Source organism: Ciconia boyciana, chromosome 8, assembly GCF_034638445.1.
Source record: "Ciconia boyciana chromosome 8, ASM3463844v1, whole genome shotgun sequence".
Classification (NCBI taxonomy): domain Eukaryota; kingdom Metazoa; phylum Chordata; class Aves; order Ciconiiformes; family Ciconiidae; genus Ciconia; species Ciconia boyciana.
In genome coordinates this window covers 64,161,176-64,176,233 of record NC_132941.1, presented here as the reverse complement: position 1 = coordinate 64,176,233, position 15,058 = coordinate 64,161,176, and the positions used below count along the sequence as shown (strand labels likewise).

The 15,058-nt window shown below is 44.7% G+C and overlaps 1 protein-coding gene across 3 annotated transcripts in view; it reads right to left on the bottom strand.

The window, feature by feature from the left end:
- DOCK1 (dedicator of cytokinesis 1) overlaps positions 1-14,311 on the bottom strand; it is a 323,303-nt gene extending 308,992 nt beyond the window's left edge. The window contains exon 1 of one of the 3 annotated variants that reach the window (XM_072871685.1): positions 14,149-14,311. In XM_072871685.1, coding sequence (XP_072727786.1) covers positions 14,149-14,194 — 46 coding nt within the window. In that variant the 5' untranslated portion in view covers positions 14,195-14,311. The remainder of the gene's footprint in view (positions 1-14,148) is intronic. The other 2 variants (XM_072871686.1, XM_072871687.1) reach the window with 2 other exon arrangements.
- Between the last annotated feature and the right edge of the window lie 747 nt (positions 14,312-15,058).

Below are 15,058 nucleotides of genomic sequence, written 5' to 3'. Positions count from 1 at the left end.
ACATCAAACCTTACTCAATTTCTTTTTACTTGCCATCACCTTATTTGTGTCCCAGTCTTTCAAGCTGTCTCCAACAGCAAGAACTACAGAGAAAAGAGCACGGATCCAGAGTCAAATAATCCCCGAGGAACTTGTTCTGCTTTCTTAGAAATAACAGTGAGAGAGAAGAATTACCTGCTAAGAGCTGCAGTTTGATCCACCAACACTTTCTCTTTTCCACAACAGCTAGGCTATTGCAGAAATAGGAAATGTGTGATATTTTTCCTGAAGTTGTATCTTAGACCGGAATTAATGTAAAAACGTAACCATGGAAGCAAGTCAAACAGCCCTGAATGCATTAAAAGATAAGAGCGGCATTTTGCAAAAACAGGGAAAAATTGTTTTTCCCCAAACCAGTAAGAAGTCACATGCCTCGTGCCGCTTTCAGAAGAGCGACAGAGTTGGCTCGGCCGCTAGCCTTCACAAAGAGTCACTGTCCGGCTTGCTCCAGGATGAGAGACCGACTCTCTGCAGCATCAACCCCTTCCACTAGCAATAGGGTTTCCTTACAGCACTGTTAGAGGGAGCTCATATCTGTACAAATTCCATGTTACCCACCGAGGAGGAATGCTCTGAACCCATACTAATTTTCATGTTCACTCTGGAAGAAATAAGAAGGAAATTTAACTGATATGGTATTACTATTTTTTAAAGACCCATCATCACATTTTACTCTCTCCATAAATCAAATATACAGACTCCTGGGAAGTGGGGAAAACCGCAGTAGAGGAACACCTGAAAGCTCTGCTTACGGACATTGAACTCCACGCCTTTTTGCGCAATAGGAACCTAAATTTACAGTCACAACACTTAATTTTATCACAAGTTAATTTGACTGTTCTAAAGCCTTTTCTAGCCTAATTAAAGTTGATCTATCACAAACAAATATGGGAAATCCCCAGATGAGAACTTTCCGCCAGCAGCTTTGAGTCCTGCCCTACCGACCAATTTGGTTCCCCATTGCTAGGGCACCCCTCAGCCTACTGAAATGCATCAAAGGCAACCCTTATAACTATTACCCTTACACCCCCGAGCCTCAAAATCACCCTTGTTAATTCAGAATAGCTCAAGGCCATAACACCTTACTTCCTAAGTATAACCACCTGAAGAGAGCATATTTTTAAAACGCCACTGATGGTCATGTATATCAATGCTAGTAGCGTGTTTAAGGTGCCACTAACCCAGCAGTAATTTGCTAACCTGTTGCTTTAAGAAAATAATATTTTAACTATTCTTTCTTTTTTGCATGTTATCTTCCCAGCATCCATCGTTCCAACTATTCACTGAAAAGAGGGGAAGCATTAGCACACAGCACATGCACGCTGGTAGCCCAGGGCAGCACCAGCCAACAGAGGCGGCAAGAGCCAGCTCCTGGCTTGAGAAGCAGACCAGTGCCGTTTCTAGCACTGCCCCACTGGAAACAACAGCTTAAGGAGAACCATTTCCCTGTAAGGATTTCCAAAGCAACGCAGAAGATACGAAATCTGTTCAAATGTTTATATTTGGCAAGGTAGTGCAAGCTTGTGCTAAACTGGACAGCGTATCTGTCCTCCACAACCACTTTCACCTTAAAACATTTGTTTCCCCCACTGTAAAAATACTCCATTAGTCTAATAACCAATGATTATTTCTCAACTATTCAACTCATTCACCACTTTCAGGACCTCTACCTCAAAACAAAACTATTAAAAAACCCAAACTAACGATAGCTAGAGCATTGGACGCTCAATTCAAGTCCCCGTGTCCAGCAAAACAGCTCATTTTTAATATATAAATCAACACACATTTGCGCTGGCTAAGTTTGGCGAGAACCTCCTACGCGACACCTGGACCATTCTGCAGTGGGACTTGTGCCCACAGCCTGCGTGCTGAGGACAGAGGGGTGCTGAAAAGGATGGGGAGAGGGAGAGTATTTGTGCCCTTTTCCTGTAGGAATCCAACTTACTCCTCTCAATTAGGAGCCTTCAGTGCTCCAGAGAAAAACAGTTTTAACTTTAAAAATGTTTCTTGGTCCGTTAGTGTCCCAAGAACAAGACTGTGCTGCTGCATGCAAAGGTAACAACAGAAACGCCCGCGACGTGCAGATGCAGTAAGTAGGGAAACACGATTGTAGAGCCCAAGGCTTCACTAATGTTCACCGATATTTTACTTTTTACTAAGTTTACTCGGTCATTTCTCAATGCTATCACTATCCTACCCATCTTATCAACACTTGAGCTGGTATGCAATTATTCTATTTCCCCTCTGCAAAACTATTTTATATTTTCCACACTCCTTATGTAAATGTTATGGAAGCATCGAGACACTACCATACAAACATAATACATGAACTCCTAATCTTAGAGTTTATATCTTGATGTTAAGAACAGCTCCCAGATCAGCACGCTGTGTTACTGATGGTATCACGCCTGGACTGTAAGAGCTTACACAGTTATCCCAATATTTTAGATATTCAAGCCCTAATAGTATTAAAACTTCTTCCAGTGTTCAGCCAAGCACATGTTCACCTTCGTGTGCTCCAACTGCAGAAACCAGCAGCTGTTGCACTAAGCCCAAACCGTACTTTCTGTATTTAAGGCACAAATCTGAACCAGTTAAATCACTCTGTTATCACAGTAAACAGAGGCCTCTTTTGCAGCAAAAGTTATTGATAAAAATCTGTTAATAAATCTTTTCAAGAATATATTCAACTAGAAAATCAAACACAAGCTGAACCCACACAAAACTTCCAAAAATGTAAACAGTACCATAACTGAGTAATTCTCTCAAGTCTTTATTAAAACGTGCTTATCTGGGTATATCCAGTCCACAGCTTTATTTTTTAGGAATAACAATTCCCACCCCACAGAGCTTGAAGTGAACTACTTCAGGCACTCCTCAAAGACTCACTTGCTTCTGAAAGGAGTTGGTTTTTCCCCAAATAAAACTTTGCTAACGGGACACTCATCCCATTATGCAGGCAGCATACACTGGCTAAATGAGTAACTCCCCATCGAAGTTGCAGGCACCATCACAAGGCGGCACTGGTTTAACGAAGGCTTTGTTATAATTGCATTAAGACTTGCATGTGTGCTACCTGCATCAACATCCCAGCAGCGTGATTCAGGAGAGAGACCAGATCGGACTAAACAGAGTCTGAAGTCCAGTTCCCATAATCAGCATTTTAGGGACACACCGAGACCTTACGGCAGGCAATTCTGTATTAGCCAGCGCTAAAAAAATTCCCTCGTCCGTCAGCACCTTATCAGTTCTGGAGCGGTTTAGGACAGTAATGCTTAGCATTAAAGCGATCCAATCCAATGTAACTGCAGATGTCCCTATTATCCAGATAAATGTCTAATGCTTTTTTTAATCCTTTTAGACTCTTAGTTACAGTGAAACACTCAAGAACAAAACCAACAAATAAAAATAAACAAAGTGTAACATAATAAATACCGAAAGAATATTTGGCTCTCCATCAAAAGTTTGGGGTTGCTGTTTTGTCCTGTTTGACTCACACACTATGGAAACTACTGCCTAAGAAATACCTCTGCACCACAAAAATATCTGTTCTCATCTCCAGCCACTTAACTTGTGAGCAAGAACAACTGTTTTCTCATCAGAAGAGCTCAATAACTGAAAACTAGGGGAAAGGGATCTTTATCCACCACTTCAATCCCACCCAGTGCTTTGCATATGTCACTAAATTCATGTTAGAAAGGAGTCAATGCCAGCTGCTGTGTCTGTGAGCAAGCCCCAGTCTTACAGGAATTCTGAGCTGCTCTTGTGCATACTGCTGCCCATCGCCTGGGAAGGCCATGAGAAAAAGGTTATCTTCTTTATGCCCAACCGTTAGGGAGCAGCATCAGCAGAGACAAAAAAAAGTACAGAACAGACTTGACCAAGGTCACGTAGAGGTGGAAGACAGACTGCCAGCAGCCAGAGGCATTGCTGACAGGCTGTCGAGGAAGGAGGCAGAGTTAGATACTGCCATACCAAAGACATACCTTCTACAGAGTAACTCCAATTTGAAATGGAAGCCCAAATATCTCCAAAACTAAACTAAAAAAAAAAGCCACAAACCACTTTTTTTTTTAAACCAACTTACTAAAAACACTATCAGTAAAACCACTGTTTTACACTGGAAACTTCAGAGATCAATCCACAGAAGGAAAAAAAAAAAAAAACAAACCCACACGCCACCACCAAAACTACACCACCACAGATCACACCAACCTCAGAAGGGAGGGGAAAAAAAGCCTCTCAAGTCTACTCCGCCTAAGATTCTTGGTCAAAGAAGCATCAGGAAGATTATGGATTGACAGAGACACAACCAACACCTTCTAGTCATGGTAAGAAAAAATAGCAGGCAAGAGTCAGACAGTACAACGGTGGGAGGTGGATGAGGGTCCGTATCTAGTGCACGTGTCCTCTGGTAGTGAAATGATTCAGCCTCCACATACTGGAAATGAGTGAAGAGAGTTTACAGTTGGTTACTGGAGGGGGAGAGGACAGCAGTGCTCATGTATTTTCCATTTGCCCCAGTTACAAGTCTCCAAAGATAAACACTATTTCCCATCAGCGCGAAGGGTGAAACAGGGGTAGCCAGGTGAGTAGGAAGGAGGGAATTCCAGCAGGGACAAGATGACGGGCAATGCCTAGAGAAAACTGGTGGGCAGCATATATAAGGACAAAATATGAGAATTGAAGAAAAAAGCTTGGAAATCATTAAAAATTAAGAAGCATATGACAGAATAAAAACCATACAAAGGAACATAACCAGGCAGCAAGAAAGCTTTCATGTATAATTGTAGACAGTTTTGTATCATAATCACATTTTGCTCAAAAGATACAAAGCAATACATTGCGATACGCAGAGCCCGAAGCCACCGGGCCATCCAGCAGCCAAGTCCAGAGGCCAGACACCAGGCAACATCACTGTTACCTCACATTAGACATAACATAGCATAGGCTTGAGTATAAGCATTATTTTCTATATATTTGACACATGAATGAGCCATAGATTGTCCAATGCAAAACAGCAAAAATGGTAACATGTTCCCGTACAACCTCAAAGCAGTAGGAAAAAAATAAACCAGGAGGACAAGGTTTTCAAACCCAGGCTGTATTGCAAGGCAGAAGCAAGGACGGAGAGACTCACAGCCCACGACATGACGACAGCCTCCATAGCAGTTAAGGATGGAATAAGCACAGGCTTGGTCATGCCTGCAGCTGGTCCCTTCTTCAGATCCCCTGATCAACAGGAGGTCCACACAAGTCAAACAAGAGGTGATGAACAAGCCCTCTTTTAGCTCTTTCCATTACTTAATAAACAATAATAATTAAAGTAAAAACTCCACTTCTTGCCATCATGATGTTAGTTTTTATTCACGTTCACTTTTTGGGAGAATAACCTTATGTTTAGTAAAGAGAGAGTTTAAAGGTTCCCACAGACCCTTATCTATAACTTTCCTGACCCAAGTGACATGCTTAACTATATCTCTGCTTAGTCATTAAAACTGCAGTGCAACCCCTCCTTTAAAGGACAGTATTTATAGGACATTCCAAGTCACTGCCTTGATAATCCGCAGCCATTTCAGGGTCATGATTTGTTCACTGGAGTCATATGCACAGCAGATTTTTTGAAAGCAAGCATCCCTTTAAATTGTTCACCATCTGTGTCAAGACTTGGAAACTCAAATATCATCAGCTACTTCCATCTGGCTCAGTGTTGAGATATTTCCTGTTTCAGGGTCCACTACAGGAATACTTTTTACATTACCAGTTACTTTCATTTCCGATACGCAGCCTTCGCTGCGGATAATACTATAATACAGACCACGCTGAAGCAGAAGCAACTCCTCAATAAAAGCACCCAACTACATTCACTGAACCATTCCCTACTGCCAACGTTTTCTCCTGCAGACCAGCTGGCACGATTAGGAGGACGTTAAAGGCTAAAGCATCAGCTGGCAGGCAGGCAGGCATGCTGCTGGAGACACAGGTAACAGCAGAGCTCTCCATGGCCCTGTATCCCTGCCCCCTTCCAACGACTCCCTTTAGCCTTATGCAGGGACCACAGGCACCATCAACGCCAGTGTGCCATCTTACTTCTTCGGAATTCTTTTTTTTTTTTTATTCCATGTATGGAAATTAGGAAAGCCCTCCTCTACTAACACAGCACAGTTGAAGGTCCTTGTGTGTCAGGTTTGGGTACAGTCCGGCGTCATCAACTCCTTGTTTGGCATCGGTTACCTCCTCCTGGGACCCATGGGCTATTCAGCTATGTTCCCTAAACATATGTTATTTTATTGCATTCAACTTCAAATTGAGTGATGTCAGTACTTCCGTGCTTTGTTCGGAGAAGAAGGCAGGCAGAGCAAACACAAACACCTAAGGCTGGACTTCCAAAAGGTATCTGGATGCTTGAAGAGGCTCTCGGGCACTTCATGGCGCGTGTGCTCTCAAAACCCCAAGCGCCCACCTGCGCTGTCAGACGTACATTTTCAAAGCTGCTCAGGAGCCGTGCCTCCAGGAAGCTCTGCCGGCAATCAGTTAGGAACTCACCACGCCCTTGAGGAAGGCAATTCTCCACGATGCCACCAAGGATGCCCTCCGCACACAGGACTCCACAGGGACTCCTGCTGTACTACAGCACGCTCCCAAAACCCCTGCACCGAGCTCAGCTCGGGAGCTGCTCAAGCAGGTTTTCAACCTCAATATCGATTAATTTGTGTAGTAGAAACATTAAAGTGACACAGCTGCTACAACAGTAGAGATGTACAGAACAGAGTACCTTAAGAAACCAAGCACCTACAAGCATATATACCGATTATGTACACTTTTACTTCCATTCGTGTTCAAAAATTACACAAGTCCTGTATCATTCACTTGCTGGTATTTTCTACTGGGTAACGGGAAGACCTTTTGCTACTACAACACCCTTTGGTAAAATCAGCCACCACAAACCTCTGAAAACATGTTATAAAAAAGTTTGTGCTAAAATAATATAAACAATACTCTAAATAAAGCAGCAGTGCTAAGAAATATTATTTCAAAAAAACAAAATTCAAGTATCATGGCCAACAGTTACTTCAGTTATTCATCCATCTGTTTGTTTTGTTATGTATATAGATACATGATTACCCATAATAGTTCTCAATGTAATTATTTCAGTTTAGTTACAAAGTTATACGGAGCGGAAAAATATTTCCAGAGATATTTCATATTTTGCTGATGAAACTGAAATTCAGCAACTGCTGCTTCTTGTCTTACAAGTCTTTACATCAGAAATCAGTTTTAATGCACAAATTACATAAACATGGCAAGATAAATAATACTATAAATATATAAATGTTTTCACAACTACAGCCTGAAAATGTAGATAAAGTTTCAGAATGACAAGAATTATCTCTTTTTGAACATTCTTTTGGTTTAGATAGGGCATGATTTCAATTCTCCCCCCAAGCTAAAGGAGGAAAATATTCCAGTAACTCATTAAGGAATTCATTAAAGCATTATTCGGAAAACGACTGTTGTCATAATAGCCTTGGGATCTACCACAGGCCAGAAAACAAAACTAAAAATGTCTAAGTTTACACACACAAAAAAAAGCTAACTTTTCAGTGGTCCATGTCCCTGTAAAGACGACCCATAAAGAAGAGCAGCCCATGTATTTCACAGAGACGGCGATTAGCCGCCACTGAATGTTTTCTGAAAGTTTCAGACTTGCAGCAAGTAGAAGAGGAGAGGCAAGACTGACATCTTTAATAGAGTAAATACCTTAAAACTGGATTAGCACTAGTTCCTCATTTGAGCTTAGATTCATTAATATAAGTCAGCTTTCAGCTATTTATCTAAAGTTGGACACATCTACAGGTATTTAACAAGATGTATCGGATTTCAGTCCTGAAGGACTACTAAAGGATTAGACAAAGCGTATCCTGCATGTGCCCCACAGCCAGTACTGGACAAACTCCAGAAATACAAATATTTCAAAGAAAAATTATTGCAGTGCTTATGCCTGTAGTTGCAAGCTGACAGAAAGGCTTCCTGGAGACGACGGCTGACTTTAAGTTGCATCCAGTTTACCTTCCCCTTCCCTGAAAGCCTTGCCTATGCAGAAAGGAAAATGCATTTATAATACAAAGAAAGCTGCGCCAAGTATGGCGAACAGGCCAAAATGAACATCGTATCAGTGCGCCTAAATCAAGTATTTATGGCAATGAGAGACAAAAAGGATAACTACAAAACCCACCAAGGTACTACTTGAAATTCAGGTGGAAATTCAGAAATGGTTTTCCCCCAAAATTAATACGAAACCAAAACCCTTAAATCAGGACCTTGTCCTACTGTCACTTCCATACTTGTGTAACGATGTACAGTGTAAATCCTCATCTTGTGAAAATTCCCCCTCCTCTTTTATTTTATAGGGACAAGAGTGTTAATTAACAGCTGAAAAATCCCTAAACTGACTGAAAACTTACATTGCAGAGTTAAATAAATGCTCTGTATTATGCCCGTAGGCAGCCAGCTGCCTATAGGAAGTCAGTATGTGCTGTACGGGGGGGGAATTATTTCTGGTAAATCCCTACAGGAATCATTTCTCAGAACAATCCCGGTTTGTAATGTTGTCACTGACCTGGACGAAAGCGAACAGGAGCACACGCTTGCTTCCACTTACCTGATATCTTTATTCCTCTCTAATCTGTTGCTTGCAACAAGTGCTTATTGACAGAGAGCAACAGCGACTGCTGAGTAAACTGAGCATAATTAAGTACATGCCTACAGTCAAATTAAGGTCATTCATTTAGGAAGAAGTACGCTGCATCTACCAGTCCCTTACTTCTGCTTCATGTGATGCCAGGGACGGAGGAGCACAGAAATGCATCCCCTCAGCAAGCAGGGAATTAAAAGGTATTGTAAGAAATCACAAAATAAAACTCATCTGGGCGTACAGTAGGGTACGTTGTCTCTAGGAGACTGAATCTGCACGCGCTTTCTCAAACTGGTAATACACTAATACATCAGCAAACATTGCATAGGCATTTTTATTCCATCGGTTTGGGACGTGTCAGAGCGCGGTCCTGCTGGCAGCAACAGTACAAAGGTAACCGTCCTGTCCTGTCAGACAGCTCCAAATCTCACTCACAACACAGCATCACTAAAATTCCTAATTCCAATTTCCTAAAAACCTTTTCTTCCCTACTTTAAGGCACGAATTTGCAAGCACAAGATCATCAACTCTCTTAGTAAACAAGAGAGAGTCTCCATGTGCCACCACCACTCACCGCAGCTGTGGACTGTAAATCCAGGATTCCACAAAAGCCTAAATCTGTCCTAAACCGCCGCAGTCCTCCCTTGAGCAGCAGAAGAGAAGCAGCAGTGCTCGGCCATAGGAGCTCCTGTGCTTTCAACGGCACTGCTCTTACCAAATTCCTATCCCCCTTTTCGAACAGCCATTAAAAGAGCACGAATCAGTTGCAAAACTTATATATCATGACCTTTGTACCACCACTTAGTCCACCAACTCATTATAGCCCTCCCCGAGTAATAAAAAAAATTATATATTTCTGCGCACCTGGTTTGAAGATAGCTTTTCAAAAGGTGTTTATAGAGGTATCCCAATCTCAGGCACTAGAATACCCTAACCTTGCAATGTGGCCAAAGTCCATCCTGTTTCAAAGTACCTAAATCAGCCTAGTTATGATTCGCTCTGTCATGACGTGCAACAAAAACTCACCAGTAACAAGCAAAAATACAGGAATTCCCAACTGGTGTGGCTCACAGTAAAATTGGTTTTGTTTGTGGGCTGGTTTTTTTGCTTGCTTTATGTTGTTGTTGTTTTTTTTTTTTTTAATTAATGCACATGTAGACACACACCCTATAGAGTACAGAGCGTATCTGAGCAGCTTGCACGATACTGGCTAAGGACCTCGAACGACAGATTCCACCTCAAGTACTTGCAGCACCCTGTCTACTTAGGGGAAAGCTTGAGCACACCTAGATATGCCACAAAGTGCAACAATTGTACTTATACAGTCATAGAAGTACAGGCTATTTTTAAAATGCTAGTGTCCTTGACATACACGTTATCTTTGACTCAGTACATGGCATTAGGAAGCACCTACCCAGGCATCATGTGCTGTCCTAAAGCAGTAACACTCAATGCAGCTCCCTGTACAGATATCCTTTTCTTCATCAAGGCTTTGAATTTATGAAGCTGCCCAAAGCCAGGAGCACCTTGCCTGCAAGGCAGAGCCCGCGCTGGCTTACTGATCACAGCAAGGGCACGACTATCCATGTTTTCCAGGGACTCATTAGGAGTAGCAGAGGAAAGTAGAGTCAGCATCCTGAAAATTAACAGAATCTCAGAGAGCAGAAGCCCTGTACCCGGGAAGTTCTCCTTCTACATCTGACCGTGCACAGACACACGTGGCACTATTTTTCCATTTCCCCATTTATTTAAAAAAAAAAAAAAACCCAACCACCACTGTGATAGTTTAATCTAATTACTCCATATCTCCACATAGCTTTGAAGACAAAGGCATTTTAAATATAGTATTTGTGGTAACTGTAGTAGCGCCCGTTCTACCTCTTACTTCAGTCCAAAGGAAAAGGGTCAAATGACAGTAGAAGTCAAGAGGATTTGGAAGCTACTAGAGCCCCTTTATGCTATTTCAGAAGCGCTGTTCAGGCTCACAGACTTCCTAAAGCAGCTCATTACATCTCGTCTCCACTGGCATAAGGAAGAACACCAAAATGACAATCGCATCACACTAAAAGCAGGAAACGCGAGACGGAGCAGCCACACTCCGCAGCCGCTCGGGACATCGAGGGTACGCAGCAGACATAAGCAGCTTCTGGGGCTCTCTGAAAGCCTCTCATGTTCCTACCAAGGAAGCCGTACCCCCATGTGGCCATCTCACCACCACCGCATGCCTCCCCACCGGCTCGGGGCGAGAGATGGAATACAGAGCTAGGCGCTGAGATGAAGAAGGATACGCAGCATCAAGAGTGGAGAAAAGCTACTTCAATTAAGCTGATTGTTTTCCTGTTTCAGATGGTTCCCCATATGTTAATCTAATAACTGTATTATCCCATTATATCCACACCCATTCCTCATCCAACCTCCCCGCACGCCGAGCCCTGAATTCTCTCAGGAAGCGGAGCTGAGTCACGCTCACAACTGCCTGCTGAGATAATGCCTATGCACTGCGCGGCAGCGCTCCTCATTTTAAGGCAGTAAGTTTAGTTTGCGCATGTGCTGGACATCCAACATCATCTGCAAACCCCACCATGCAAGGTGGAGTGGGTTGAGCAGGAGGAACGTTTCTTAGCATACCTGTACCCTACCACAGTTTCAGGATAGGCATGTCGCAATAATTTATTCCTACTGCATCACAGCCAGCAAATCTTTGGGACTTGAGATGTTAAGAAAGCTTAGTTGTGCACAGGAACACACTAGTCAAGAGGGAAAAAAAAGTGTCTATGTATTACATATACGTGTGCATATTTTATATATACACATCTTATATATATACACACACATATGTATACATATACACATTTCTGAGCTCCCACAACTGCAACATAAGTAATATAACCCACAACAATAGATACCTTCCTGTTATTTCTGCTTTAGTAAAGCATACATGCTATATTACATACATGTATCACTACGATAGCAGTTCAATCAACAATCCAATTAACACCAATCAATTAACAGTTCAATTATTTGGGAAGAGGCAGATGTTTCTGTTCCACTGTCAGACAATACTGTTCCACTGTTAGTCTCCGGAACTGGCCACGGTAAATAGTTAGGAAGAAAAATATTCATTTATTAGCATGTCGACCTTAACAGTGCCTTCTCCATTTCTGTTTGGGACTATGTAACTGCTACATCAATTCTCCACAACCTGAAAGTTTCAAAAGAATCCAAATTTTCAGCAAAAAATCCAAAAGCAGCAAAATCCAAAAGCAGCAAAAAATAACGCACCAGAAGTCTCACAGTGTAGAAAAGCGCCCTTTTTTAACAACACGAAGAGGTGTAAAACACATGCAACCAAACTGAATATTCATCTTCCTCAAGAGGAAACCCAGCAATGCCAAAAAGAAGCTATCCCTCCCAAAACAGCATCTCACAGCATAGCACGGGCCAGTGAATCGCAACGTTCAATTAGCTCTAAATCCGATTTTATCTCCTTGCAACACTACGTCTACTTTCAACTCTCAAACCCTTGCAGTCCAGCAGAGAAATACCCTAATTTTGCTGAGGACCATCCCTCTCGGCTAACTTGCAGGAAAAAGAAAACAAACTATCATAGAAAAACAAACCTGTTATAAAACCATTACAAACTTCTCTCCAGAGCAGCGGACACAAACAAAAAATCCCAGCTGAGCACATAATCTTGTGCTTTCTGAAACTGTGAAACAAATTTTTTTTCTTAAGTTACATTTAAGTCTACTGCTCTTACTACACAATTTCCCACACTGGATATCCAAATATACTTGAAGTGTATTTTAAAATACTCCGTTTATTCCACACTTCTTAGTCTCTCACTCTTTCAAAAGCACTTCCAAGACATCGATTCCTGGAAACCCAGGTCAGGGCAATCTCTTCCGCCACAGTATTAGATACAAATTCCTACAAAAGAGGAACTTGCTTTTGAGTGTCACTGGTTCATAACGCTAGCATATACTACGTGACAATTTAGTCTTTCCAGTCTTTCAGAAATACCCTACCCATCCCACGCCACGAAGCGGGTATTTGGAAAACTTAATGAGCAACTGCCACCGGTAGCATGTCTGCCTTCTTGTATTTGTTCTGCATCCTCAGCGCTGGTATTACTCACAGCTCTCACACAGCGTAACTGGCCAGCTCGGAGTTGCTAGTAATTTAAAAGTCACGCTCTTGTTTTCTAGGGATGTACACACAGAACTTAAAATTAATTCAATTCCTAAAATTCCCTTGGGCTCTACTTAGGCCCAGAAACTCCCTTCTTCCTGTTCGCACTGTTTATACAAGGCTTAGCTGCGGGTACATATGAAAATTAAGTTGTTCTTCACAACCAAGAGAGTCCAAGGACCGTGGTGGACATTGAATTTTGTATTTCCAAATTGAATAGTCAGACTTATTATTTCCTTCCCCAAGACATGGCTGTCCCTCATGCCAATAAAGTTTTCTTCTCCATAACCCCTAAAACACGCTTTTGATCAAAATGAAACATCCTCCATATCAAGATGGGCCCTCTCGGCACAACACTGCCCAGAACCACCGGGGTTCGGTTCCGTTTAACTAGAGCGGAGACGTTTTAGCTACCGGCAGAGAACAATCCCCCTCTGTTTGAGAGGGACGGAAGAAGCAGAGTACGAAATGGATCCCCAGACAGCAGCGCGCACGGGAAACCCCTCATCTGTATGAAAATCACACTCCCTGCAAAAGGAAGAGCCTTCTCCCTTTGTAGCCTTAAAACCTCCCTCTCCTAAGGAGGGATACGAGATGAGGGACCACCGGGCATCACCGGGTGGGCTTCCCAGCTGGCGCAGGGCAGCGCTTCCCCCCGACGCTGCACAGCTCCCACCGAGGATCCAGCACTGGAAGCGTATCCTGTTTAGCTGCCACCAGGGAGGGGAAGAAAAGAAACCAGTGTAAAAATAACTCAAAGCCCTCTTCTATTCGGACAAACCAGCACTCGGGGAGAAAAAGAAAAGGCAACTTTTTCAGCGAGGAAGATTCGAGCGCAGGTCGCCCAGCGTTTCCAGACAAGTTCTACGCTTCCCTCAGCAAATCCCCGCCGGGCGGCGGCGGCCGGAGCCCCGCGGGGAGCGACACGGGCGGGGGCTGCCGCCGGCGGAGCGAGCCCGGCCGGCCCGGGGGCGCCGGCCCACCCCGCGCTCCGTCCCGGCCCCGCGGGCGGCCCAGGAGGTTTCCTGAGGCGGCGCGGGAGCGCGGGCGCTGCTGCCCGGGGAAGCGCGGCCCCGGCCCGGCACAGCCGGCGGCCGCCGCCAGAGACCGGCTCCGGGGGAGCCGAGGGAGGCGGGGGGGGAGGCCCGCGGCTGGGGCTTCCCCGCGGACGGCGCGGGCGCTCGCAGCGCAACAGGCGGGAGCGGGGCCGGGAGGGTTCTCACCTACGCCGTATTTTTCCTCCCTTTTGGTGGGAACCCAGCGGGTCATGGCGCTGGGGGCCACGGGAGCGGCCGGACCGGGCGGGGATGCGAGAGCCCCGCTCCTACGCCGCCATTTTCCCACCGCGGGACGGGAAAAGTTTCTACCGACGGCAGAGTCATGTGGTGCGGGCGGAGCCAGCGGCCTGGCGCCCCGGCCGGCCGGCCGCCCCGCCGCGGGGGAGGCGGGGGATTGCCGGGCGCCCGGCCCCGCTCGGCGGCGGCGGGAGGAGCGCGGGCAGCCCTCCCGGGCAGCCCTCCCCGGCACCTCGCCCCGGCAGCCCGCCCGCTCCCCGGTGCTGAGGGCGCCCCGCGAGGAAAGGGGCCCGGCCGGGCCGGCGTCCCGCACGCCCCGCTCCTCCTGCCCCTCGCACCGGCAGGAAAACCCGGCCGGGTCCCGTCTAGTTCTACACAAAGGCAAGCGGGATGGCGTGGTGCCTCCCTGATTGTATAATTATATTCCAGGTACACCTGGCCTTACTCGGCCGGAAAGCTTCTTTACCTACACCAAACCAGCTCTATAGAAAACCAACATGACTTTCCTCAGAGCCACATTGCCAGGCAGCTCCAGCAGAAGGATCCCAGTCTTCTTCAGGACACTTGCTCCTGAGAAACCACCAGTTTCTTGGTTGTTTTTTAGCTCCTGCTCTCATCTCTCTAGCCACCTGGCCCTCAAGGATTTCTGTCCGCTTCCTTCCCAGAGATGCGGCACTAAAACAAGGTTTCTGCTAATGTTTCAGAGTAGCAGGCTCTTGGCATTTGGGTATTGCCATGCTGATGAGCGCACCATTCCGAGTAAATCCTTCCTTGGCCATAAAGATTAGAAACCTTCTGATTTCTAAACCTGAATCGAAAACCTAGTCCAAAGTTAACA